Source organism: Chiloscyllium plagiosum, unplaced genomic scaffold (assembly GCF_037043375.1).
Source record: "Chiloscyllium plagiosum isolate Xiang-an unplaced genomic scaffold, Cpla_swu_hap1 HiC_scaffold_42, whole genome shotgun sequence".
Classification (NCBI taxonomy): Eukaryota; Metazoa; Chordata; class Chondrichthyes; order Orectolobiformes; family Hemiscylliidae; genus Chiloscyllium; species Chiloscyllium plagiosum.
The window spans coordinates 5,466,714-5,492,999 of NW_028270180.1; the positions used below are offsets into that span (position 1 = coordinate 5,466,714).

Consider the following 26,286-nt stretch of genomic DNA (forward strand, 5'->3'; position numbering starts at 1 on the left):
GCCGAGAAACCCCAGATGAGATCGAGGAGCACGTCCTTCCACAGCAACGCAGGGCCAGAGGATCGTGATACAGACTCCTTCCACAGCCAGGTAAGGCCCAGCGGCCCCTCCTTCACTCAGGGCCCACCCCTCCCTCACAGTCCCACCCCCTCACTGCCTCCCTCACTCTCAGCCCCACCCCCACCCTTAACACCAGCCTCACCTGCTCACCCTCACACCCACCCTCACACCCACACCCTCTCAACACCACACCCTCTACCTCACATCTCACCCCCACACCCGCCCCCTCACACCCCACCCCCTCACCCCCACCTCCACCCCCACCCCAACCCAAACCCTCATCCTCTCACCCCTCCCCCACCCCCTCACTTTCACCCCCTCACTTTCACCCCCTCACTTTCACCCCCTCACTTTCACCCCCTCACTTTCACCCCCTCACTTTCACCCCCTCACTTTCACCCCCTCACACCCTCACACACCCCCTCACACCCTCACTCACCCCCACACCCTCACTCACCCCCACACCCTCTCTCACCCCCACACCCTCTCTCACCCCCACACCCTCTCTCACCCCCACACCCTCTCACCCCCACACCCTCTCACCCCCACACCCTCTCACCCCCACACCCCCACAACCCCCACACCCTCTCACCCCCACACCCCCACAACCCCCACACCCTCTCTACCCCCACACCCTCTCTACCCCCACACCCTCTCTACCCCCACACCCTCTCTACCCCCACACCCTCTCTACCCCCACACCCTCTCTACCCCCACACCCTCTCTTCCCCCACACCCTCTCTTCCCCCGCTCTCTTCCGCCGCTCTCTTCCGCCGCACCCCCCACCACACCCCCCACCACACCCCCCACCACACCCCCCTCCCCTTCTCATCCTCGCCCCCTCATCATCCTCGCCCCCTCATCATCCTCGCCCCCTCATCATCCTCGCCCCCTCATCATCCTCGCCCCCTCCCCTTCTCATCCTCGCCCCCTCCCCTTCTCATCCTCGCCCCCTCCCCTTCTCATCCTCGCCCCCTCCCCTTCTCATCCTCGCCCCCTCCCCTTCTCATCCTCGCCCCCTTCCCTTCTCATCCTCGCTCCCTCATCATCCTCGCCCCCTCATCATCCTCGCCCCCTCATCATCCTCGCCCCCTCATCATCCTCGCCCCCTCATCATCCTCGCCCCCCATCATCCTCGCCCCCTCATCATCCTCGCCCCCTCATCATCCTCGCCCCCTCATCATCCTCGCCCCCTCATCATCCTCGCCCCCTCATCCCTCACACACCATCCTTCCACAGGCTCCAATCCTTCTCTCCCTCCTCCCACACTCCCCCTCCCCTCCCCGCTCCTCAACTCCCCCGACCCCTCCCCCACATGCTCCTGCTGTAACCTGGGCCTGAGAGCTGGTTTTGCCACGTGGGGGCGACTCCCACCTGACTCTCTCTAACAGGCTGTTGCTTGTGTTTGTTTCCATGGAAACATCACTGAAGGAGGACGAGGAGTTTGAGCTGCCAGCGCCTCCCCCTGGCCGGCTCCTGCGAAGACACGTCCGGACGATCCGGGAGGTGCGCACGATGCTGACCCGGATAATCACTGACGTGTACTACATCGACGGGAAAGAGGTGGAACGCAAAGTAACTGAGGTACCTACCCATCGGGGGGTGCGTGGGAATGAAGAGGATCCACGTACCCTCCGACAGTGCAGCGCTCCCTCAGCCCTGACCCCCCGACAGTGCGGCACTCCCTCAGCACTGACCCTCCGACAGTGCAGCGCTCCCTCCGCACTGACCCTCCGACAGTGCGGCACTGACCCTCCGACAGTGCAGCGCTCCCTCCGCACTGACCCCCCGACAGTGCAGCGCTCCCTCCGCACTGACCCCCCGACAGTGCAGCGCTCCCTCCGCACTGACCCCCCGACAGTGCAGCGCTCCCTCCGCACTGACCCCCCGACAGTGCGGCACTCCCTCGGCACTGACCCTCCGACAGTGCGGCGCTCCCTCAGCACTGACCCTCCGACAGTGCGGCGCTCCCTCAGCACTGACCCTCCGACAGTGCGGCACTACCTCAGCGCTGACCCTCCGACAGTGCGGCACTCCCTCAGCTCTGACTCTCTGACAGTGCGGCGCTCCCTCAGCACTGACCCTCCGACAGTGCGGCGCTCCCTCAGCACTGACCCTCCGACAGTGCGGCACTACCTCAGCGCTGACCCTCCGACAGTGCGGCGCTCCCTCAGCTCTGACTCTCTGACAGTGCGGCGCTCCCTCAGCGCTGACCCTCCGACAGTGCGGCACTCCCTCGGTATTAGACTGGAAATGCCAACGTGTTCTGAAGGCTCCAGTTTGGGGCTCGCCCTCATGTCCATGTTGACTCCAGAGTGACTGTGTCACTAATGGCTGACGGGTGTGGATAAAGTTGGAGTCTTGGAGATTTCACACTGAGAGCCCTTTCCTTTCTGTCTGTGTTTTGTTCCTTCAGGAGAGTGAGGATCCTGTGGTGGAGTGTCGGGAATATGAGAACGAGGTGTCTCCATCTCGGGCCACGGGCTCCATGACCTCTGGGGATCTGGGCGATATCAGCTCCTTCTCCTCCAAGGCGTCCAGTTTACTTCGAGCGTCAAGTGGGACCAGTAGCAGCAGCAGCTTGGGAACGGGCACTGCTGCTCCGGAACGGGGGAGAGGTACCACTATCACCCGAGGGAGGAACGGGGGTCCAGACCCTCGAGAGTTTGTGGTGCCCAGCGGCAGAGGGATCCACTCCAAACTGAGGTAGGGGCCAACAGCACAGGGTTAGATACAGAGTAAAGCTCCCTCTACACTGTCCCTCAATCAAACACTCCCAGGACAGGGGCAGCACGGGGTTAGATACAGAATAAAGCTCCCTCAAACTGTCCCCATCAAACACTCCCAGGACAGGGACAGCAGGGGGTTAGATACAGAATAAAACTGCCTCTACACTGTCCCCATCAAACACTCCCAGGACAGGGACAGCAGGGGGTTAGATACAGAATAAAACTGCCTCTACACTGTCCCCATCAAACACTCCCAGGCAGGAGCAGCATGGCTGACTGTGACTCACTGCTGCCACATTGTGGTATCTCTGGGAATTGTTTGTTGCAGCTGCTTCTGTTGGAGGCCGTTCTGATGTTCCCTTTACAGATGGTTTTATTGTGAGCTGACTAAGGAATTGATTGCACCCCTACTGTTTAAAAGTATTTTTATGCAGCAATTTAAAAGGCTGACCTGATATGGGCCGTCTGTGTGTGTCCTCCTTCACTCTGTGTAGCTGCAGTGAGACAGCCCAGTGATCAGGGAGCTTTGGCGGTTGTATCTCTGGGGGAGGCTGTGGGGAGGTGGAGTGGGAGGGGGAGTTAGACCGGACCATCAGTCCCAAGCTAGAAGAGGTTCATCTCCGGCAGGTTGTGTCCCCCTGGCATTGGGAGTGTTTCAGGACTTGCTGAGCAGGACCCCGGGATGGGTCAGCTGTAACACCATCTTCCTTTTGCCTAGCCCCAGGAAGGTTGGAGTTCAGTACTGGTCACCGTCCAAGCAGCCTCTGGCTGGGCTTGCAGAGACTGAGGAGATCACCATCAGCAACAAACAGACACCGAGGAGCCCCCCGCCCCGGGGCAGGGGTAAACGAGGGCGGCCACCCATCAGATCTCTCATTGGGAGGTGAGTGCTGTTTCTGGGGTGGGGTGGGGTGGGGTGGGGTGTGCCCAGTAATGAGACTGTGGACCCTCGCAGTGAGCAGAAATCCCAGCCAATCGCAGCTGCCCTGCAGCGTTCCCACTCTCCCCTCCCCCCCCCCCCCCCCCCCCCCCACTTCCTCCTCCAGGTTGGGGGAAAGCAAAATTCAGATTCCTCTATTTAATTTTTATTTTATTCATTTGTAGAACAGGGCATCCCTGGCTGGGCCTGGTGTTTACTATCCATCCCTAGTTGCCCTTGAGAATGTGGGGGTGAGCTGTTTTCTTGACCCACTGCAGTCACAAAATCCCTACAATCCAGAAACAGGCCATTCGGCCCATTGAGTCTGCACCAACCCCTCCAAAGAGCATCCCACCCAGACTCACCTCCTTACCCTATCCCAGTAACCCCACATTTCCCATGGCTAACCCACCTCACCTGCACATCCCTGAACTCTACGGGCAGTTTAGCATGCCCAATCCACCCTGACCTGCACATCTTTGGACTGTGGGAGGAAACTGGAGGAAACCCACATAGACACGGGGAGAATGTGCAAACTCCACACAGACAGTCGCCTGAGGCCGGAATTGAATCCGGATCCCTGGTGCTGTGAGGCAGCAGTGCTAACCACTGAGCCACTGTGCAGTCTATGTGCTGTAGATGGATCCACATTGCCCTTGAGAGAGGGAGTTCCAGGATTTATTTTATTAATTAGTGGTACAGGACTCCTGACTTGTGCCTTTTTGATTGCCGATAGGGGAGTTGGGAGCTGAGTTACTTGTTGTTACCTGCTCTTGTAGCCACTGTGTTTATGTGGTAAATCCAGTTCACTTTTTGGTCAGTGGTAATTTCCAGGATGTCGATATCAGGGGATTCCTGATTTTCAATCTGAGAGCACGGGCATTTGAGCTCTTCATTTTACCTCAGGATTTATTGTGATTCCTCGCGATCTCGCCTCTGTTTTTCCTTTCTGCTGTTTGATCTCGCTCTCTCTCCCCTTCACGCTGTCTGTCTGTCTCTGTCTCTCTCTCTCTGTCTCTCTCTTGCCCCCTCATTCCCCCCTCGCGCCCCCATCTTTCTCACCCCCCCACCCCCCTCTCTCTCCTCACCCATGCTGTCTCTGCCCACGCTTGCGCACTCTGCCCCCACCCACCTCTCCCTCTCGCGCTCTCTCTTTCTCGTTCTCGTGCTCTCTCTCTCCTCAACCCCCCCTCCATCTCACCTCATCCCCCCCCATCACTCCTCATCTCCCCCTCCATCTGTCCTCATCCCCCCATCACCCCTCTATCTCTCCCCATACTGTCTCCCTCTCACTCACACTCTCTTGCTCTCTCTCTCTCTCTCTCTCTCTCACCCACTCTCTCTCTCTCTCTCCTCACTCTCTCGTTCTCGCCTTCCCTCTCTCTTGCCCTCCCCCCTGTCTCTCTCTCTCTCTCTCTGTCTCACACCCTGGCCCCAGGGAGATGATGCAGACCTCGCCCAGGACGCGGGGGGAGACTCTGTCGAGTGCCACATCCCCAGACGAGGAGCCCTACACTCGGATCGCTGCCCGTGGCCCAGAGCGGGTGGTGTCTGTGCTGTACCCCAGGTCAGCCTCCCCGGAGATCCCCCAAGCCCAGAGTCCACAGGGTCCTCGCTCGGAGCTGCCAGCCTCCCAGAGCAGCAGCTTTGTCGGTCTGCGGGTGGTCGCCAAGTGGTCATCGAATGGGTACTTCTACTCCGGAGCGATTACCCGCGACTCTGGGGACGGCAAATACAAGGTGCTCTTCGACGATGGCTATGAGTGTGAAGTGCCTGGGAAAGACATCCTGCTGTGTGACCCCATTCCCGTGGAGACGGAGGTGACAGCTCTGTCTGACGATGAGTATTTCAGTGCAGGTACCTGCTGGCAGTGCCCAGAGGGGAGTCGGTGGGGAGGGGGGGGGAAATCAGTGCCTTCCAAACCCACCAGGGGGCAGGGTTCACACTTCAACACGAAATAACCCACCTGAAATCCACTGTCCTCCAGAGACAGGCCATTCCGCCCTCTAATCCGTGCACCCCGAGGCCATTCGGCCCTCTAAGCCGTACACCCCGAGGCCATTCGGCCCTCTAATCCGTGCACCCCGAGGCCATTCGGCCCTCTAAGCCGTACACCCCGAGGCCATTCGGCCCTCTAATCCGTGCACCCCGAGGCCATTCGGCCCTCTAATCCGTGCACCCCGAGGCCATTCGGCCCTCTAATCTGTACACCCCGAGGCCATTCGGCCCTCTAATCTGTGCACCCCGAGGCCATTCGGCCCTCTAATCCGTGCACCCCGAGGCCATTCGGCCCTCTAATCTGTACACCCCGAGGCCATTCCGCCCTCTAATCCGTGCACCCCGAGGCCATTCCGCCCTCTAATCCGTGCACCCCGAGGCCATTCGGCCCTCTAATCTGTACACCCCGAGGCCATTCGGCCCTCTAATCTGTGCACCCCGAGGCCATTCGGCCCTCTAATCTGTGCACCCCGAGGCCATTCCGCCCTCTAATCCGTACACCCCGAGGCCATTCGGCCCTCTAATCTGTGCACCCCGAGGCCATTCGGCCCTCTAATCTGTGCACCCCGAGGCCATTCGGCCCTCTAATCCGTGCACCCCGAGGCCATTCGGCCCTCTAATCCGTACACCCCGAGGCCATTCGGCCCTCTAATCCGTGCACCCCGAGGCCATTCGGCCCTCTAATCCGTGCACCCCGAGGCCATTCGGCCCTCCATTCCGTGCACCCCGAGGCCATTCGGCCCTCCATTCCGTGCACCCTGAGGCCATTCGGCCCTCTAATCTGTGCACCCCGAGGCCATTCGGCCCTCTAATCTGTGCACCCCGAGGCCATTCGGCCCTCTAATCTGTGCACCCCGAGGCCATTCGGCCCTCTAATCCGTGCACCCCGAGGCCATTCGGCCCTCTAATCCGTGCACCCCGAGGCCATTCGGCCCTCTAATCCGTGCACCTCGAGGCCATTCGGCCCTCTAATCCGCACACCCCGAGGCCATTCGGCCCTCTAATCCGTACACCCCGAGGCCATTCCGCCCTCTAATCCGTACACCCCGAGGCCATTCCGCCCTTTAATCCGTGCACCCCGAGGCCATTCCACCCTCTAATCCGTGCACCCCGAGGCCATTCCACCCTCTAATCTGTGCACCCGGGACCATTCCACCCTCTAATCTGTGCACCCGGGACCATTCCACCCTTTTTCCTGCTGATCTCTCCCTGATTCACTTTTCCCACTGTTGGAGTGAAGAGTTTCGAACATTTCAAATTCAGTGAAGAAATATTCCCCCCCCCCCCCCGAGTCTGCAAACTGTCTTTATTGTGTCCAGGGATGTGGGTGACCTAGGTAAACCTCTCATTTCTCTCCCATCCCTAATTACACTCTCGCTGTGCGGTTTGCCATTTCACAGAGCAGTCAAGTGTCAGACGCATTGGCTGAGAGTTTGCAGTCACATGTGTGCTGGACCGAAGACCGATATCCCTCTCCGAAGTCTTTGTCTTTAGGACTGAGATGATGGACCACAGAGGACAGGGGGTCACACACTCACACACAGACACTTGCACACACACTGACACATACAAACTGTCTCACACACAGACAGACTGTCTCTCTCACACACACGCGCACGGACTATGTGTCTCTCTCTCTCACACACACACGCACACAGACGCAGACATGCACATCGTTAGAAATAAATACATAACTGCAGCCAGACTCCCTTAATCTTGCACAGTAACAATTTTCTAAGAAAAGTTAACTAGCCATTTTCTTCCTAATTGTTTGCAGAATAACTTATGACATTGACAATAATGTTCACAAGCCAACCAGGGCAGGACTTACAAAGTTATTGGTAGGGTGACAGGAAATGTTGCTGAACAGAGAGATCTTGGAGTGCAGGTTCATAGCTCCTTGAAAGTGGAGTTGCAGGTAGATAGGATAGTGATGAAGGCGTTTGTAGAGGTTACAAAATTATGATAATATGGAAACAGGCTTTGCAGCAGCAGGGGAATAACAGAGGGGAAGTTAAAGAAATGCTTTCACAGAGATTTATTACAGCACAAAATGCTTCTCCAAAGTGGCAGACACTGCATCATTTAAATGGAAATTATATAAGTATTTGAAAAGAAATGCTATGCAAATGGGATTAGAACAGACATCTCTAGTTAAAGAACTGCCATAAGCATAGACAGAATGGTTTATTTTGTGCATAACTTCTATGATTAAATTTCACTTTGCATTTTAAGACAATTCTGCAGGAAAAGTAATGACAGTTGACCTGACGCCTCAGTCAGCCTGAATGACTCAACTATCAATAACAGGAATGAAATCCTATGAACTACGTGACACAGACTAAGGCACCAGAAACAACAACAGCAAACACAATCCTGTCAAACCTACAAAGTCCTCCTTACTAACATCTGGAGTCCAGGACTAAAATTGGGAGAGCTGTCTCACAGATACTAAAGCAACAAACTGACATAGTCGTACTCAGAATCATACCTAAACACAACGTTCCAGACATCAGCAGCATCCTCGGTTAAGTTCCGTCCCACTGGCAGGACAAACCCAGCAGAGATGGTGGCATAATAGTATACAGGGGGGAGGAAGTTACCATAGGAACCCTCAACATTGACCCCAAACTCCATGAAATCTCAAAGCATCAGGTCAAACATGGGAAAAAAGTGTTCCCACCTTATGCATCTGCTCTTGATCATCAGTAACATAATGGAAGGTTGTCATCATCAACAGTGGCAACAAGAAGCACTTGTTGAGCAATAACCTGCTCAATGATGTTTAGCTTGGGTGAACCAGAGGCACTCAGTTCTTGACCTCATCACAGCCCTAGTTCTGGATGAGAGATAAACTCCAGAGGTGAGGTGGGCAACTTTTTCACGTTTATGGAATGAGCTGCCAGAGGATGTGGTGGTGGCTGGTACAATTGCAACATTTAAGGGGCATTTGGATGGGTATATGAATAGGAAGGGTTTGGAGGGATATGGGCCAGGTGCTGGCAGGTGGGACTAGATTGGGTTGAGATATCTGGTCGGCATGGACAGGTTGGACCGAAGGGTCTGTTTCCATGCTGTACATCTCTATGACACCAAGGCCACATTCGGCCATGTATGGCACCAAGAAGCCTTAAGAAACTGGAGTTAATGGGAACTGGGGAAAAACCTCCTGATGGAATAAAACCTGGCACAAAGGAAGTACGGTGTTGTTGCTGAAGGTCAGTCATCTCAGTTCCAGTACATCTCAGCAAGGTTCCCTCAGGATAGTATCCTTGCTGTGAGTAACTCACCACCCAACTCGCCAAAGTGTGTCCACCATCTGCAAGGCACAAACAAGTACTGTGATGGAATACTTGCCTGGTTGGGTGCAGATCCAACAAAACTCAAGAAGCTTATTGGTCAGACTATTGAGTACAGGAGTTGGGAGGTCATGTTGCGGCTGTACAGGACATTGGTTAGGCCACTGTTGGAATATTGCGTGCAATTCTGGTCTCCTTCCTATCGGAAAGATGTTGTAAAACTTGAAAGGGTTCAGGAATTGGACGTTTTCAGCTAGAGGGAGAGGTTGAATAGACTGAGGCATTTTCCCTGGAGTGTTGGAGGCTGAGGGATGACCTTATAGAGGTTTATAAAATCATGGGGGGCATGGATAGGGTGAATACACAATGTGTTTTTCCCAGGGTAGAGGGGTCCAAAACAAGAGGGCATGGTATTAGGGTGATAGGGGAAAGATCGAAAAGGCACTTAAGGAGCAACTGTTTCACACAGAGGGTGGTGCGTGTATGGAATGAGCTGCCAGAGGAAGTGGTGGAGGCTGGTACAATTACAACATTTAAAAGGCATCTGGATGGGTAATGAATAGGAAGGGTTTAGAGGGATTTGGGCCAAGTGGGACTAGATTAGGTTAAGATATCTGGTTGGCATGGACGAGTTGGGCTGAATGGTCTGTATTTGTGCTGTGTGATTCTGTAGTCCCCAAATCTAACTGAACCCCCCCAATCTCAACTACTTTAAGAAAGGATCTGTTTGCTTTCTCCTCTGCACACAGCTCTGTGGGTGTTCCTACAGTGTATGGACTGCAGGTGTTCCAGAAGGCACCTTGTCTGGGGCAGTTGTGGATGGGCAGGAAATGTTGACCCGGGCAGTGCTGGCCACGCCTTTTCACAAAGGGTGGTGTAAATCTTCCACTGTCTCCCAGGCGATGCTGTGTTTGTGGGGGGAGCTCTGTCCTGGGCTGGCTGGTTTGATGTGTGAGAGAGTGAATCCGTTGGCACTGGACTTGCTGGGGGCTTTGTACACTGAGACTCCTCTAACACTCCAACAGGGATGGACAGGATAAATGCCGCAAGGATATCCCTGATGACCAGGATGAGTCCAGGACCAGAGGGGGGTCACCATCTCAGGATCAGGGCAGGACTGAGACAAGGAGAGTTTTCTTAGTGATGAGGCTGTGGAAATCCCTATCGTAGAAAGCGGTTGAGGCCAAAACCGTGAACATTATGGGCAAGGAGTTAGATACAGCTCTGGGGCAGAAGGAATCCAAGGAAATGGGGAGAAAGTGGAAACACGGACCAGGCCGGATCAGAACCGACAGAACTGCGGATCCTGTAAATCAACAAACAAACAAAAGCAGAAGTTGTTGGAAAATCTCAGCAGATCTGGCAGCATCTGTGGAGAGAAACGTTAACTCGGATTTCTCTGATGCCAGCAATTTCTGATTTTGGGGCTGAGTTGAAAAAGCAGCCTTGATCACACAGAATAGGAGAGTGCGGGTATGTGGAGTTGAAGTGCCCATCAGCCATGACTCAATGGCGGAGTGGACTCAATGGGCCGAATGGCCTTACTTGCATTCGTATGTCTTATGGAGAGCAGGTTGGAAGGGCCGAATGGCCTCCTGCTGCCCCTGTGACATTGCTGTTTCCGGTGAGTTGATGTTTCAGGTGGTGTGGAAGGTGGGTCAGTGGAATTGGATCAGCGCAGGGTTTGTTCCAGTGCTCGGGGAGGGGGGGGTGGGGGAAGGCTGGTGTGGCTCATCATGAGAGTGACTGTCTCGTGTTGTACCGCCTGCAGGAATTGTGAAGGCCCACCGCAAGGAAGCTGAGGAGTTTTACTATTGTATCGAGAAGGATGGCCTGCAGAAGTGGTACAAGAGGATGGCTGTTATCCTGTCACTGGAACAGGGCAACCGACTGCGGGAGCAGTTTGGTCTGGACCCCTGTGAGGCCACCACACCCCTCACCATGGCAGCGGACATCAGCTTGGGTACGTGGGCACCATCACTCCTACACGGCGGGGTCTCCCTCTGCCAGTGCGCAGGGGCACAGGCACAGCCTCTGCCATCGTGTTGCTGCATCGTTTGGTGGACCTTTCACCTATTCCCCCCCCCCGGACCCCAGCAGCCAATGTCGACGGGCTGATCAACTGCAGCGGGCGTCGCTGGACCCACTCTCCTTTTTCCTGGCGTGGGACTCCTAGACCTGTTCTGTTTGAGGGAAAGGGGTTTCAGGAGGGAGTGTGTGGGGGTCGGAGGGATGGAAGGGGGTTTTCTCCTCTCTGTCCCTGTGTAATCTCTCCTGCTGTCTGATGCTGAGCTACCCACGTTACACCCAGTCTCAGCCTCTCATACGACCCCTGTTCTCCTCTCTCTCCCTCCCTGAGTGCCTCTGCCCTCATGTTTATAACACTTCGTTAAACCCCCAGTCCCTTCTGTGAGTTGGCTGTGTAGCTCAGTGTCAAATAGCATTGCCTGAGGATCTGACAAAGTGCTGTGGAAGATTTAATCGCTGTGTTTGTCGGTGCTACCTAAACGCAGGGTGTTGTTGGACGGCCAGGCCAGAGCAGCCGTAGGTGGCCTTGTTGTTCAACAACACCCTGCATTTATTTAGCACCTTTGTAAGCACAGCAATGGAGGTTTCCCTCAGCACTTCTGGCATTGTCCTGAGCTTCTGGGTGGGGTTCGGGTTGGGGTTGCGGGGGGGTGTCGCAGAGGTTTCCACTGTCCGGGGGCTGCCTCTCTGGTCACCACACACTGTCTCCTGCTGTGACAGATAACCTGGTGGAGGGGAAACGTAAACGCCGCAGCAACACTGGGGCCAGCACTCCGACCCGGAAACAGGGAGAGAGCCCGCGGGGTCCCACCTTCTCCGGGAAGAGGAAGCTGATGGGCTCGGATGAGGAACGCTCTCCCGCAAAACGTGGACGCAGACCAGGGACGGGAAAATCCGGTAATGGCCCGGGGTGGGGTGGGGGGAGGAGGGAGTGGAGAGAGGGTGGGTGAGGGAAAGGGTGGGAGCAGGGTAGGGGAGTCGATCAGAAGAATAGCAGCTCGAGGGGAGGCCATTCATCCCACTGTGGTTATGCTGGCTCCCGGTGAGAGTGATTGATTGCGTTAATCCTGACCCTCCAGCGTTTTGGCGGGTAGCCCAGCTCCCTTGGAGGCTGGGGGGAATACTGGAATCTGCTGTCAGCTCACCAGCCTCTCCCAGCCGGAGGTACAGGGACATAGTGAGCAGGAACCTGGAGATATGGTCAAGGAGGAGAGCTGCACTGAGACAGCGCAAGGGTTTGACAGGAGGGGACATCGAGATGGTATCTCCATTTGTGCTGTGGATTAAACCTAGGGACCCCTGACCCTGACCCTAACCCTAACCCTAACCCAACTGTGACCTGAACCCTAACCCTAATTATGACCCTAACCCTAATTGTAACCATGACCCTAACCCGAGACCCTGACCTTAAACCTAATTGTAACCATGACCTTGACCCTGACCCTAACCGTGACCCTGACTGTGACCCTGATCCTAACCCTAATTGTAACTGTGACCCTAACTGTAACCCTGTCCCTGACCCTAATTGTAACCATGACCTTGACCCTGACCCTAACCCTAATTGTAACCCTGACCCTAATTGTAACCCTGACCCTAATTGTAACCATGACCTTGACCCTGACCGTGACCCTAACCCTAATTGTAACTGTGACCCTGACCCTAATTGTAACCGTGACCTTGACCCTGACCCTGAGCCTAACCTGTAAGAGATAATAATGAATCCAATTGGGAATTCAGGAGTAACTTCTCCGTCTGGAGGCGGGGGAGACGGTGTAACCCCGCGGAGGGGTGGGGGAGGTGCTGTTGAGGTCCAGCTGTATTTAAGGGGAAGCTGGGTAAGTTTTTGAGGGAGAAGGGAGGAGCCCACTGCCAATGAAGATGGGAAGGTGCTCGCGAGTGGGGATAGTCACAGGTTGGGCTGAAGGGCCTGTATAATAGGCTGTGCCTTGTCCTTTGCAGGGATCCTGAAGCCGACAGGGTTTCTCAGTCCCTCTGAGGGAGAGGTTTCCAGTGAATCTAGCTCCATGTTAGAAACTCAACACGGTCCCATCCCGAAAAACCCCGCCCTGTTTGTGGGCTACGCCTTCATCCTGACAGCAGCCAGCGAGTCAGATCGAAGGACCAACAAACAAGCTCAACACGATGGAGCCATCAGCAGCGAGGAGGAGGAGGGTGAGATCATCATTCCTCACTCCCACACAGACCCTGCCTCGTCGTCATCATCATCATCGCCCCCCGCCCCATCATCGTCATCTTCATCATCCCCCCCGCCCCATCATTATCATCATCATCGTCATCTTCATCGTCCACCCCGCCCCATCATCGTCCCCCTGCCCCATCGTCGTCATCTTCATCGTCCCCCTGCCCTATCATCGTCATCTTCATCGTCCCCCTGCCCCATCATCGTCATCTTCATCGTCCCCCTGCCCCATCATCGTCATCTTCATCGTCCCCCCCGCCCCATCATCGTCGTCATCGTCATCTTCATCGTCCACCCCGCCCCATCATCGTCCCCCTGCCCCATCGTCGTCATCTTCATCGTCCCCCTGCCCCATCATCGTCATCTTCATCGTCCCCCTGCCCCATCATCGTCATCATCATCGTCCCCCCGCCCCATCATCGTCATCATCATCGTCCCCCCCGGCCATCATCGTCAGCATCATCGTCCCCCCGCCCCATCATCTTCATCATCATCGTCCCCCCGCCCCATCATCGTCATCATCGTCCCCCTGCCCCGTCATCGTCATCATCATCATCGTCCCCCCCACCCCATCATCGTCATCGTCATCATCATCATCGTCGCCCCCCGCCATCGTCATCATCATCATCGTCCCCCCCGCCCCATCATCGTCATCATCATCGTCCCCCCCGCCCCGTCATCGTCATCATCATCATCGTCCCCCCCGCCCCATCATCGTCATCATCATCATCGTCCCCCCCCGCCATCGTCATCATCATCATCGTCCCCCCCGCCCCATCGTCATCATCATCATCGTCCCCCCCGCCCCATCATCATCATCATCATCGTCCCCCCGCCCCATCATCATCATCATCATCGTCCCCCCGCCCCATCATCATCATCATCATCGTCCCCCCCGCCCCATCATCGTCATCATCATCATCGTCCCCCCCCCGCCATCGTCATCATCATCATCGTCCCCCCCGCCCCATCATCATCATCATCATCATCATCATCGTCACCCCGCCCCATCATCATCATCGTCCCTCCGCCCCATCATCATCATCATCATCATCATCATCGTCACCCCGCCCCATCATCGTCATCATCATCATCGTCCCTCCGCCCCATCATCATCATCATCATCATCATCATCGTCACCCCGCCCCATCATCGTCATCATCATCATCGTCACCCCGCCCCATCATCATCATCATCATCATCGTCCCTCCGCCCCATCATCATCATCATCGTCCCCCCCGCCTCATCGTCATCGTCCCCCCTGCCCCGTCATCGTCATCGTCCCCCCTGCCCCGTCATCGTCATCGTCGCCCCCGCCCCGTCATCATCATCGTCCCCCCCGCCCCATCATCGTCATCATCATCGTCCCCCCGCCCCATCATCATCATCATCGTCCCCCCCGCCCCATCATCATTATCATCATCGTCCTCCCCACCCCTTCGTCGTCATCATCATCGTCCCCCCCCCGCCCCATCATCGTCGTCATCATCATCATTGTCCCCCCTGCCCCATCATCGTCATCATCATCATCGTCCCCCCGCCCCATCATCGTTGTCATCATCATCATCGTCCCCCTGCCCCATCATCATCGTCATCATCATCATCGTCCCCTCGCCCCATCATCATCATCATCGTCCCCCTGCCCCATCATCATCGTCATCATCATCATCGTCCCCTCGCCCCATCATCATCATCATCGTCCCCTTGCCCCATCATCATCATCATTATCATCGTCCCCCTGCCCCATCATCATCATCGTCCCCCTGCTCCATCATCGTCATCATCATCATCGTCCCCCCCACCCCATCATCGTCGTCATCATCATCGTCGTCCCCCTGCCCCATCATCATCATCGTCCCCCCCCCGCCCCATCATCATCATCGTCGTCGTCCCCCCGCCCCATCATCATCATCGTCCCCCTGCCCCATCATCGTCATCATCATCGTCCCCCCCCCACCCCATCATCGTCGTCATCATCATCGTCGTCCCCCCGCCCCATCATCATCATCGTCGTCCCCCTGCCCCATCATCATCATCGTCGTCCCCCTGCCCCATCATCATCATCGTCGTCCCCCTGCCCCATCATCATCATCGTCCCCCCCCCGCCCCATCATCATCATCGTCGTCCCCCTGCCCCATTATCATCATCATCGTCCCCCTGCCCCATCATCATCATCATCGTCCCCCTGCCCCATCATCATCGTCCCCCTGCCCCATCATCATCATCATCATCATCATCATCATCATCATCCCCCCGCCTCATCATCATCATCATCATCATTCCCCCGCCCCATCATCATCATCATCATCATCGTGCCCCCGCCCCATCATCATCATCGTCCCCCCGCCCCATCATCATCATCATCATCATCGTCATCATCATCGTCCCCCTGCCCCATCATCGTCCCCCGCCCCATCATCATCGTCGTCCCCCCGCCCCACCATCATCATCATCATCATCGTCCCCCTGCCCCATCATCGTCCCCCTGCCACATCATCGTCATCATCATCATTGTCCCCCCGCCCCATCATCATCATCATCATCATCGTGCCCCCGCCCCATCATCATCATCATCATCATCGTCCCCCCGCCCCATCATCATCATCATCATCATCGTCATCATCATCGTCCCCCCGCCCCATCATCATCGTCATCATCATTGTCCCCCCGCCCCATCATCATCGTCATCATCATCGTCCCCCCGCCCCATCATCATCATCATCATCGTGCCCCCGCCCCATCATCATCATCATCATCGTCGTCCCCCCGCCCCATCATCATCATCATCATCATCGTCCCCCCGCCCCATCATCATCATCATCATCGTCCCCCCGCCCCATCATCATCGTCGTCATCATCATCGTCGTCCCCCGCCCCATCATCATCGTCGTCCCCCTGCCCCATCATCGTCATCATCGTCGTCGTCCCCCCGCCCCATCATCATCATCCCCCTGCCCCATCATCGTCATCATCATCGTCGTCCCCCTGCCCCATCATCGTCATCATCGTCCCCCTGCCCATCATCGTCGTCATCATCATCATCGTCCCCCCGCCCCATCATCGTCATCATCATCATCGTCCCCCCGCCCCATCATCGTCATCATCATCATCGTCCCCCCACCCCATCATCATCATCATCATCATCATCGTCCCCCCGCCCACCATCGTCGTCATCATCATCATCGTCCCCCCGCGCCATCATCATCATCATCGCCCCCCCCGCCCCATCATCATCATCATCGTCCCCCCCGCCCCATCATCATCATCATCATCATCGTCCCCCCGCCCCATCATCATCATCATCATCATCATCGTCCCCCCGCCCCATCATCATCCCCATCATCATCCCCATCATCATCATCATCATCGTCCCCCCGCCTCATCATCATCATCGTCCCCCCGCCCCATCATCATCATCATCATCGTACCCCCGCCCCATCATCATCATCATCATCATCGTCCCCCCACCCCATCATCATCATCATCATCGTCGTCCCCCCCCGCCCCATCATCATCATCATCATCGTCCCCCTGCCCCATCATCGTCATCATCATCATCGTCGTCCCCCGCCCCATCATCATCGTCGTCATCATCATCGTCGTCCCCCGCCCCATCATCATCGTCGTCCCCCTGCCCCATCATCGTCATCATCATCGTCGTCCCCCTGCCCCATCATCGTCATCATCGTCCCCCTGCCCCATCATCGTCGTCATCATCATCATCGTCCCCCCGCCCCATCATCGTCATCATCATCATCGTCCCCCCGCCCCATCATCGTCATCATCATCATCGTCCCCCCGCCCCATCATCATCATCGTCATCATCATCGTCCCCCCGCCCATCATCGTCGTCATCATCATCATCGTCCCCCCGTGCCATCATCATCATCATCGCCCCCCCCGCCCCATCATCATCATCGTCGTCGTCCCCCACCCCATCATCATCATAGTCTCCCTGCCCCATCATCATCATCATCATCATCATCGTCCCCCCGCCCCATCATCATCATCATCATCATCATCGTCCCCCCGCCCCATCATCATCATCATCGTCCCCCCTGCCCCATCATCGTCCCCCTGCCCCATCATCGTCATCATCATCATCGTCCCCCCGCCCCATCATCATCATCATCATCATCGTCCCCCCCGCCTCATCATCATCGCCCCCCCGCCCCGTCATCGTCATCATCATCGTCCCCCCGCCCCATCATCGTTATCATCATCATCGTCCCCCCATCATCATCATCATCGCCCCCGCCCTCTCGTCATCATCATCGCCCCCGCCCTCTCGTCATCATCATCATCATCGCCCCCGCCCTCTCGTCATCATCATCATCGCCCCCGCCCCCTCGTCATCATCATCATCATCGACCCCCGCCCCATCATCATCATCATCATCATCGTCCCCCCGCCCCATCATCGTTATCATCATCATCGTCCCCCCATCATCATCATCATCGCCCCCGCCCTCTCGTCATCATCATTGCCCCCGCCCTCTCATCATCATCATCATCATCGCCCCCGCCCTCTCGTCATCATCATCATCATCGCCCCCGCCCCCTCGTCATCATCATCATCATCGACCCCCGCCCCATCATCATCATCATCGTCCCCCCGCCCCATCATCATCATCATCTTCCCCCCTGCCCCATCATCGTCCCCCTGCCCCATCATCGTCATCATCATCATCGTCCCCCCGCCCCGTCATCATCATCATCATCATCGTCCCCCCCGCCTCATCATCATCGCCCCCCCGCCCCATCATCATCATCATCATCATCGTCCCCCCCGCCTCATCATCATCGCCCCCCCGCCCCGTCATCGTCATCATCATCGTCCCCCCGCCCCATCATTCGTTATCATCATCATCATCGTCCCCCCGCCCCATCATCGTTATCATCATCATCGTCCCCCCATCATCATCATCATCGCCCCCGCCCTCTCGTCATCATCATCGCCCCCACCCTCTCGTCATCATCATCATCATCATCGCCCCCGCCCTCTCGTCATCATCATCATCATCGCCCCCGCCCCCTCGTCATCATCATCATCATCGTCCCCCCGCCCCATCATCGTTATCATCATCATCGTCCCCCCATCATCATCATCATCGCCCCCGCCCTGTCGTCATCATCATCGCCCCCGCCCTCTCGTCATCATCATCGCCCCCGCCCTCTCGTCATCATCATCATCATCGCCCCCGCCCCGTCGTCATCATCATCATCATTACGCCCCCGCCCTGTCGTCGTCATCATAGCGCCCACCCCCCCCGCCCCCTCACTGTAATGTCTAACCGCGTCCACTGCTTGTTTACTGTAGCCAGGCCCCTGGCTGGTTGCTGATTGGTCCAGCCTGTCGTTAGGGTCTAGAGAGAGCTGGAGGCCAAGGGAGTACACCAGTTCATCTGAGCTACTGCAGGATGGGGAGGAGGGAGATACCAGAGGAGAGGGGGATGGAGTCATGGTGGGGGGGGGGGGGGGAGGGAGGGAGGGATGGATATGGGGCAGGGGAGAGGGGGTGGCAGGGATAGAGACGGAGGAGGGAGACACGGGGCGGTGGGAGATCGACACAGGGTGGGGAGGGATGGATACGGGGCGGTGGAGCGATGGGAGGAGGAGGGACGGGTACAATGGAGTAGGAATCGTTCTAATCTCCAGCCAATCCCTGTGAATGAGTGAAGACACTGGGAGTTAATGCCTGGTTTTTAATGAACCTGTTCAGAGACGATATGATACCCCACAGGGAGAAGTGGGACTCGAGCCCGGGGCTCCTAGCCTAGACGTAGGGACATTACCACTGTGGCCCAAAAGGGGGTGGGGGGGGGGGGGGGGGGTGGTGAGTGTATTGGGGGCAGGTCAAAACTGAATTAGTGATTCTACCTTCGCTCCCCCCACCGATCCTGTGAGGCCTGCACAGAGACGGAGATCCCAGACCTGTGCTCTGCTGAGATTGTCAGTGATCCCTTCACTTCTGGAGACATCAGGCACCTCTTTAAGCCCCCTCCCCTCCCCTCCCCTCCCCTCCCCCAAGTATCTGGCTGGTTAAGGGTGAGGGGGTGATTGGTGCTGGGATCTGACTGTGCCTGTGTTTTTCTGTTAGAGTACGTGGAGACTGCAGCCTACAACAAGCAGTACACCGAGAGGCAGCTCCGCGCTGGTGGGGGTTACATTCTGCAGGATTTCAATGAAGCCCAGGTAAGAGAGATCTCCCCCTCCCCACTCCCCCTGCCTGTCCCCTACCCCATCTCGGGGAAGAGCACCAGCAGAAAAGCGGGGGCGATGAGATTGTTCTCAACAAGACTTGCATTTATATAGTGCCTTTGCCCAGCTCCGGCCGCCCTGGAGCATGTCACGGCCCATTTAATGGTTCTGACGTGTAACCCCTGCTGTAATGGCGGCTGCAAATTTGTGCAAGATCCCACAGACAGCAGTGTAATGATGAGGGCGATAACCCTAGGTCTTGGTCGAGGGATGGGTATTGACCAGGGCAGTGAAGGGGACTGCCCCTGAGACAGGCTGGGGATCTGTTAAAACCGGGGGAGACGGGGCCTTTTGATTTAACAACGGACCTAACATTCTCTCGGGCTGGAGGGGCGTGCGCGGTGCTGGAGGACGGACTTGTTCCTCTTCAGTGGGGCTGCGTGGTCAGCCTCCCTGACTCTGAGCTACCCCTGTCACATCGGAGACAGACATGCGGTACTCAGGGAGAGAGCCGATACTGCAGCAGCAGTGTGCACTCACCCCCACAGGACAGCATTGCCACGGGGCCGGGAGAGAGAGAGAGAGAGAGTCTCCCCGGTCACACCTGCAGGCTGCGACTGCTCGAGGAGGGGTGCAGCTACCTCAGCACTGACCTACCTCCTGTCTGATCCCAGGAGGGACAGAGAGAGAGCCCCTGCCTCCTATCTGATCCCAGCAGGGACAGATAGAGAGAGAGAGCCCCTGCCTCCTATCTGATCCCAGCAGGGACAGATAGAGAGAGAGAGCCCCTGCCTCCTATCTGATCCCAGCAGGGACAGATAGAGAGAGAGAGAGAGCCCCTGTGGGAGTAAGGGCTGGCGAGGTGCCCAGTTCCGTTTGCTTCAGCACTGGACACTGTCGCTTGAAAATGTGGTCCAGTTAGTGTGAAACCCTGGGCCAGTACTCATCAGCAGAATCTCCAGCGTAGAGGGATGTTGATCATTTCCAAGCTGCCCGTCACTGGCCTCAGTCGCACTGACAGTGTGTACCTGTTGTGTTTCAGTGTAAAGCTGCGTACCAGTGTATCCTGATCGCAGACCAGCACTGTCGGACCAAGAAATACTTCCTGTGTATCGCCAGCGGCATCCCATGTGTGTCTAACCTTTGGGTACGGGACTGCGCCCTGGCCAATCAGCTGCAGCCTTACAAGAATTACCTGCTTCCGGCAGGATACAGCGTGGAGGCGGATCGGATCCTGGAGTGGTGAGAGACACGGAACCTTGCTTTCCCCCCCCAAACCGCATTCACACACCCCCATTTACCCCACACCCCCTTCCACCACATACACTCTCCCCCCCATCACTGACTCTCCACATCCATTTACCCCCCTCACACAGCCCCGTGTACACTCTTCCCTCCCCCCATTAATGACTCTCCCCACCCATTTACCCCCCTCACACAGCCCCGTGTACACTCTCTCCCCGCGCCCCCCCCATCACTGACTCTCCCCACCCATTTACCCCCCTCACACAGCCCCATGTACACTCTCCTCCCCCCCCCATCACTGACTCTCCCCACCCATTTACCCCCCTCACACAGCCCCGTGTACACTCTTTCTCCCCCCCCATCACTGACTCTCCCCATCCATTTACCCCCCTCACACAGCCCCGTGTACACTCTTTCCCCCCCCCATCACTGACTCTCCCCACCCATTTACCCCCCTCACACAGCCCCGTGTACACTCTTCCCTCCCCCCATTAATGACTCTCCCCACCCATTTACCCCCCTCACACAGCCCCATGTACACTCTCTCCCCGCGCCCCCCCCCATCACTGACTCTCCCCACCCATTTACCCCCCTCACACAGCCCCGTGTACACTCTCTCCCCCCCGCCCCTCCCATCACTGACTCTCCCCACCCATTTACCCCCCTCACACAGCCCCGTGTACACTCTCTCCCCCCCGCCCCTCCCATCACTGACTCTCCCCACCCATTTACCCCCCTCACACAGCCCCGTGTACACTCTCTTCCCCCCCCCCCCCCCATCACTGACTCTCCCCACCCATTTACCCCCTCACACTTGACCTTGTTCAAGTCTCAAAACATTCTAACATCCCAAAGCCAACTGAGGTATAGTTGATGCGATCTCTGACTCCTCTCCTTCCCAATATATTCATGCTCCCTCCTTCCCTCCTCTCGCTCACCCCTTCCCTCCTCTCGCTCACCCCTTCCCTCCTCTCGCTCACCCCTTCCCTCCTCTCGCTCACCCCTTCCCTCCTCTCGCTCACCCCTTCCCTCCTCTCGTTCACCCCTTCCCTCCTCTCGTTCACCCCTTCCCTCCTCTCGTTCACCCCTTCCCTCCTCTCGTTCACCCCTTCCCTCCTCTCGTTCACCCCTTCCCTCCTCTCGTTCACCACTCCCTCCTTGCTCTCTCCGTTCCTCAGGCATCCCCGGAGCACTCCGTTCAAGAATATGACGTTGTTGTTGGTGTCGGACCAGCAGGAGGGTTTCCTCAGCCTCTGGTCGGAGATCCTGATGATGGGAGGGGCGATGTCGGTCAGACAACACAACTCCTCAGCTCACAACAAAGGTCAGCGTCTGCCTGACCCCATGGCCTGGTCCTGGGGGAAGTCCGTGATGTTATGGGAAGTCTGTACACTGTGTATCTGCTTTACTGTGGAAATAGGGGAGCGGGTTCTTCCTCCTAAAATGTGGAGTTTTGGAAATGAGGATTGTAGCAAGTTGTGCTTCTGACATCAACCTCATTAAACACTCCCAGGGACAGGGACAGCACGGGGTCAGATACCGGGACTGGGACAGCACGGGGTCAGATACCGGGACTGGGACAGGACGGGGTTAGATACAGAGTAAAGCTCTCTCTACACTGTCCCCCATCAAACACTCCCAGGACAGGGACAGCACGGGGTCAGATACAGAGTAAAGCTCTCTCTACACTATCCCCATCATACCCTCCCCAGGACAGGGACAGCACGGGGTCAGATACAGAGTAAATGTGATCTGACCAGAGCCTTATGCAGCCTCAGCAGCACGTTGTGTTGGAACAGCTCCAGGAAAGGTTTACTGGATTGACCTGGGGATGGCACATGATGAATGGTTGAGACATTGGGTCAATATTGGACAGAGTGTAGGCCATTCAGCCCTTCAACCCTGCTACCCATTCAGTCTGACGACGGTTGATTTGTCCTACTGCACACACCATTCTTACTTCCTCTCCATACCGTTTTATTAATGCTATGGAGTTACTGGTTCAAATAGCCACCAGTGAAACTATTGGAAGTTCACTTCAGTTCATTAATCGATTTAATTCTCCCAGTGAAGTTGGAGTTGGAAAGCTGGTCATCATAATAGTGACAGTTGTGAAAAGAAACCCAGCTGGGGAGGGAACCAGCCGTCCTTATCCATTATTGTGTCCACGTCACTCCAGGCCCACAGTAATGCCACTGAAATGGGTGACAGGACCTTCATGTCCAGGGATGACCAACGCTGCGCTAGTGTGTGATGCTCAAATCCCGTAAAAGAATTTGCCACCTTACCTGACCTTTGATTACTTGAGGTGCATGCTTGGATGGCTCAGTGGTTAGCACTGCTGCCTCACAGCACCAGGGTCCCAGGTTCGATTCCAGCCTCGGGCAACTGTCTGTGTGGAGTTTACACACTCTCCCCGTGTCTGCGTGGGTTTCCTCCGGATGCTCCGGTTTCCTCTGTCAATCCAAAGATGCCCAGGTTAGGGTGGGTTAGCCATGGGAAACGCAGGGTTACAGAGGTTGGGCAGGGTTGGGGGAGTTGGGTCTGGATGGGAGGCTTTTCAGAGGGTCAGTATGGACTCAGTGGGCCAAATGTCCTGCTTTGTACACTGTAGGGCTTCTGAGTTCCTGCTCGAACTCGCTAAGGTTTGCTGTTTGTGTTTTCAGACGTCCCGTTGGGAATCTTCGACATGGTGATCACGGATCCCTCCTGTCCAGTGTCCTTGCTGAAATGTGCGGAATCACTTGCTCTCCCTGTGGTGTCTCAGGAGTGGGTCATCCAGAGTTTGATCACGGGACAGAAAGTCACTCCCTACAGCCACCCCAAGTACAAACACACCTACAAACCCAGTTAAAGGGAAATGTCCCATTGTGCCCCTTCTCCTCCTCCCTCCCCCTTCCTTGCTCCCTCAACCACCAATCAATTGTGCCGTTGTTTTACATTTTAGAAGCTTTTAATCGTCTGTGTTTGTAACTGCATGTATGAAAATGTACATAGTTTTATTGGTTTCATTTTTATTAAAAAATAATCGAATAAACTGCTGTTTGTGTGTCAGTTTCAAATCCATTTTATTTTGGAGATATTTGTGACCAGGTCAGAAAGTCCAAGTCAGAGCCCGGTGTAATTCCAGCCGGAGTTTATGGTGGTTATTTTCGCTGGGTCAGTGAAATTCACCTGCACCCGATAACTAGCTCTGCTGTTGGTCAGTTTCTTTCGGTCGTTTTAAGGGGAAGGCTAAACTGGCTTCCTGTCCACAGCAAACAAATTTAAATGGGTTTTCTTTTTAAAAAAAAAACAAATAACTGCAGGTGCAGTCTATCAGCACCCGGTTGGGGAGTGCAGATGGAATTAACATTTTGGGTCCAGTCACCCTTTTCCAGAAGTTTCTGTTTCTGTTGAAAATGTTTGCACACCCCTGGGGGTCTGGAATGCCCTGGCTGGGAGATGGGAAACCCCCTTGGATGAGCAACCTGAAATGTCACAAAGGTTCAACACGATGAAGGTAAGCATGCAGGGACAGCAGGTAGTGAAGAAGGCTAATAGCATGCTGGCCTTCATAACAAGAGGGATTGAGTATAGAAGCAGAGGTCCTGGTGAGACCACACCTGGAGTATTGTGTGCAGTTCTGGTCTCCAAATTTGAGGAAAGACATTCTGGTTATTGAGGGAGTGCAGCGTAGGTTCACGAGGTCAATTCCCGGAATGGCGGGACTACCTTACACTGAAAGACTGGAGCGACTGGGCTTGTATACCCTTGAGTTTAGAAGACTGAGAGGGGATCTGATTGCAACATATAAGATTGGACACTCTGGCGGCAGGAAACATGTTTCTGCTGATGGGTGAGTGACGAACCAGAGGACACAGCTTAAAAATACGGGGTAGACCATTTAGGACAGAGATGAGGAGAAACTTCTTCACCCAGAGAGTGGTGGCTGTGTGGAATGCTCTGCCCCAGAGGGCAGTGGAGGCCCAGTTTCTGGATTCATTTAAGAAAGAGTTGGATAGAGCTCTCAAGGACAGTGGAATCAAGGGTTATGGAGATAAGGCAGGAACAGGATACTGATTAAGGATGATCAGCCATGATCATATTGAATGGTGGTGCAGGCTCGAAGGGCAGAATGGCCTACTCCTGCACCTATTGTCTATTGATGGGACTGGTGTAGATTTAGTATCGGTTTGGTGGTATGGGCTGAAGGGCGTCTCCTGTATAGCTTTACTCAATTCATAGAATTGTACAGCACGAGATGAGGCCATTCAGCCCAGGGTGCCTGTGTCAGCCCCTTCAAAGAGTGATCCAATAATTCCATTGCTGCCCACTCTGCAGCCCCCCAACAGCTGCTGTTCACTTACCTATCGATTTCTTTTACCCCTTTTGAAAAGTTACTTTGCAACCAGCTCCCAAAAAGGCCTCACATCCCAGGTCACAATGACTCACCCCATTAAAAATATTCTGCTCATCTCCCCTCAGGCCCTTTGGCTGAGCTCTTTAAACCACTGGCCCCCAGTTTCATCTTTAGAGATGTCCTGACTATGCAGAAAGTCACACATTAGTACAGGCCTTTTCCTATACTGTGCCTGTCGCTCTCCTCAGGATGTTAAATATGTTTAGATGTGCTCCTGCTGAGTGGGTCTGCCATATTGTGCACAGGAAGATCCACACAAATGCCAATGAGGTGAAGGGGTAATTAATCTCGCTTTGGTGCCATTGATGGTGGAGTCACATGACCAGGTCACTGGGAAAAGCCTTGCCCCATTTTGGGTCCCGTTCGTGGGCTGAGAGGTGGGGCGTCAGCTTAATCTCTCCTCCCGGCACCTCCCAACAGTGCAGCACTTCCCTGGTATCTCAGATTTGTTTCAGTGCAGGCGGAGACCATTCAGTCCATCATGTCTGCGCTGGCTCTCTGGGCATTTTGCCTCGGTACTGAACTCCTGCCATTTCTCCAATAAACTGCAGTGTTTCTCTCCAAATAACTAAGCGGTGCCCTCTTGAATGCCTCATTTGGATCTGCCCTGACCAGTCTCAGGCAGTGCATCCTACCTCCCAACCACTTGCTGTGTTCGAGTTCATTCCCATCATGTGTTTGCTTCTTTTGTGACACTTTATCAAACTGTTCCCTCGGATTTCCCCATCCTTTTATGCATGGAGCAGTTTTTCCCAATCGCTGTCTCCTGACCCCCTCTCGTTATGAAGACTATTGTCTTAACCTTTTTCTCTCCAGTGAAAACGGTCCCAAATTCCCCAGTCATTCCTCATCACTGAAGTTTCTCATTCCTGGAACCATTCCTGTAAACTCCTTCCACATTCTCACTGATGCATTCATATCCTTTCAGTGGTGTGGACAGCCGAACCTGGAGCCAACACTGCAGCTAAGATCGAACTATCAGGGTCCTAAGAGATGTACAGCACAGATACAGAGCATTCAGTCCAACTCCCCCATACCATACAGGTATCCTAAACTAATCTAGTCCCATTTGCCAGCACTTGGCCCATGTCCCTGTAAACCCTTCCTATTCATATACCCACCCTGACATCTTTAAAATGTAATTGTACCAGCCTCCACCACTTCCTCTGGCAGCTCATTCCATATCTGTACCACCCTCTGTATAA

At 55.4% G+C, this 26,286-nt stretch overlaps 1 protein-coding gene across 1 annotated transcript in view; it reads left to right on the top strand.

Moving 5' to 3' along the window:
• tp53bp1 (tumor protein p53 binding protein, 1) overlaps positions 1–23,721 on the top strand; it is a 69,021-nt gene extending 45,300 nt beyond the window's left edge. The window contains exons 16-27 of the mRNA XM_087982016.1: positions 7–90; positions 1,492–1,644; positions 2,477–2,766; positions 3,508–3,672; positions 5,147–5,565; positions 10,777–10,968; positions 11,754–11,930; positions 12,993–13,205; positions 19,334–19,428; positions 20,477–20,676; positions 21,858–22,003; positions 23,346–23,721. Of these exons, the coding sequence (XP_087838142.1) occupies positions 7–90; positions 1,492–1,644; positions 2,477–2,766; positions 3,508–3,672; positions 5,147–5,565; positions 10,777–10,968; positions 11,754–11,930; positions 12,993–13,205; positions 19,334–19,428; positions 20,477–20,676; positions 21,858–22,003; positions 23,346–23,533 (2,322 nt within the window). The 3' untranslated portion in view covers positions 23,534–23,721. The remainder of the gene's footprint in view (positions 1–6; positions 91–1,491; positions 1,645–2,476; positions 2,767–3,507; positions 3,673–5,146; positions 5,566–10,776; positions 10,969–11,753; positions 11,931–12,992; positions 13,206–19,333; positions 19,429–20,476; positions 20,677–21,857; positions 22,004–23,345) is intronic.
• The last annotated feature ends 2,565 nt before the right edge of the window (positions 23,722–26,286 follow it).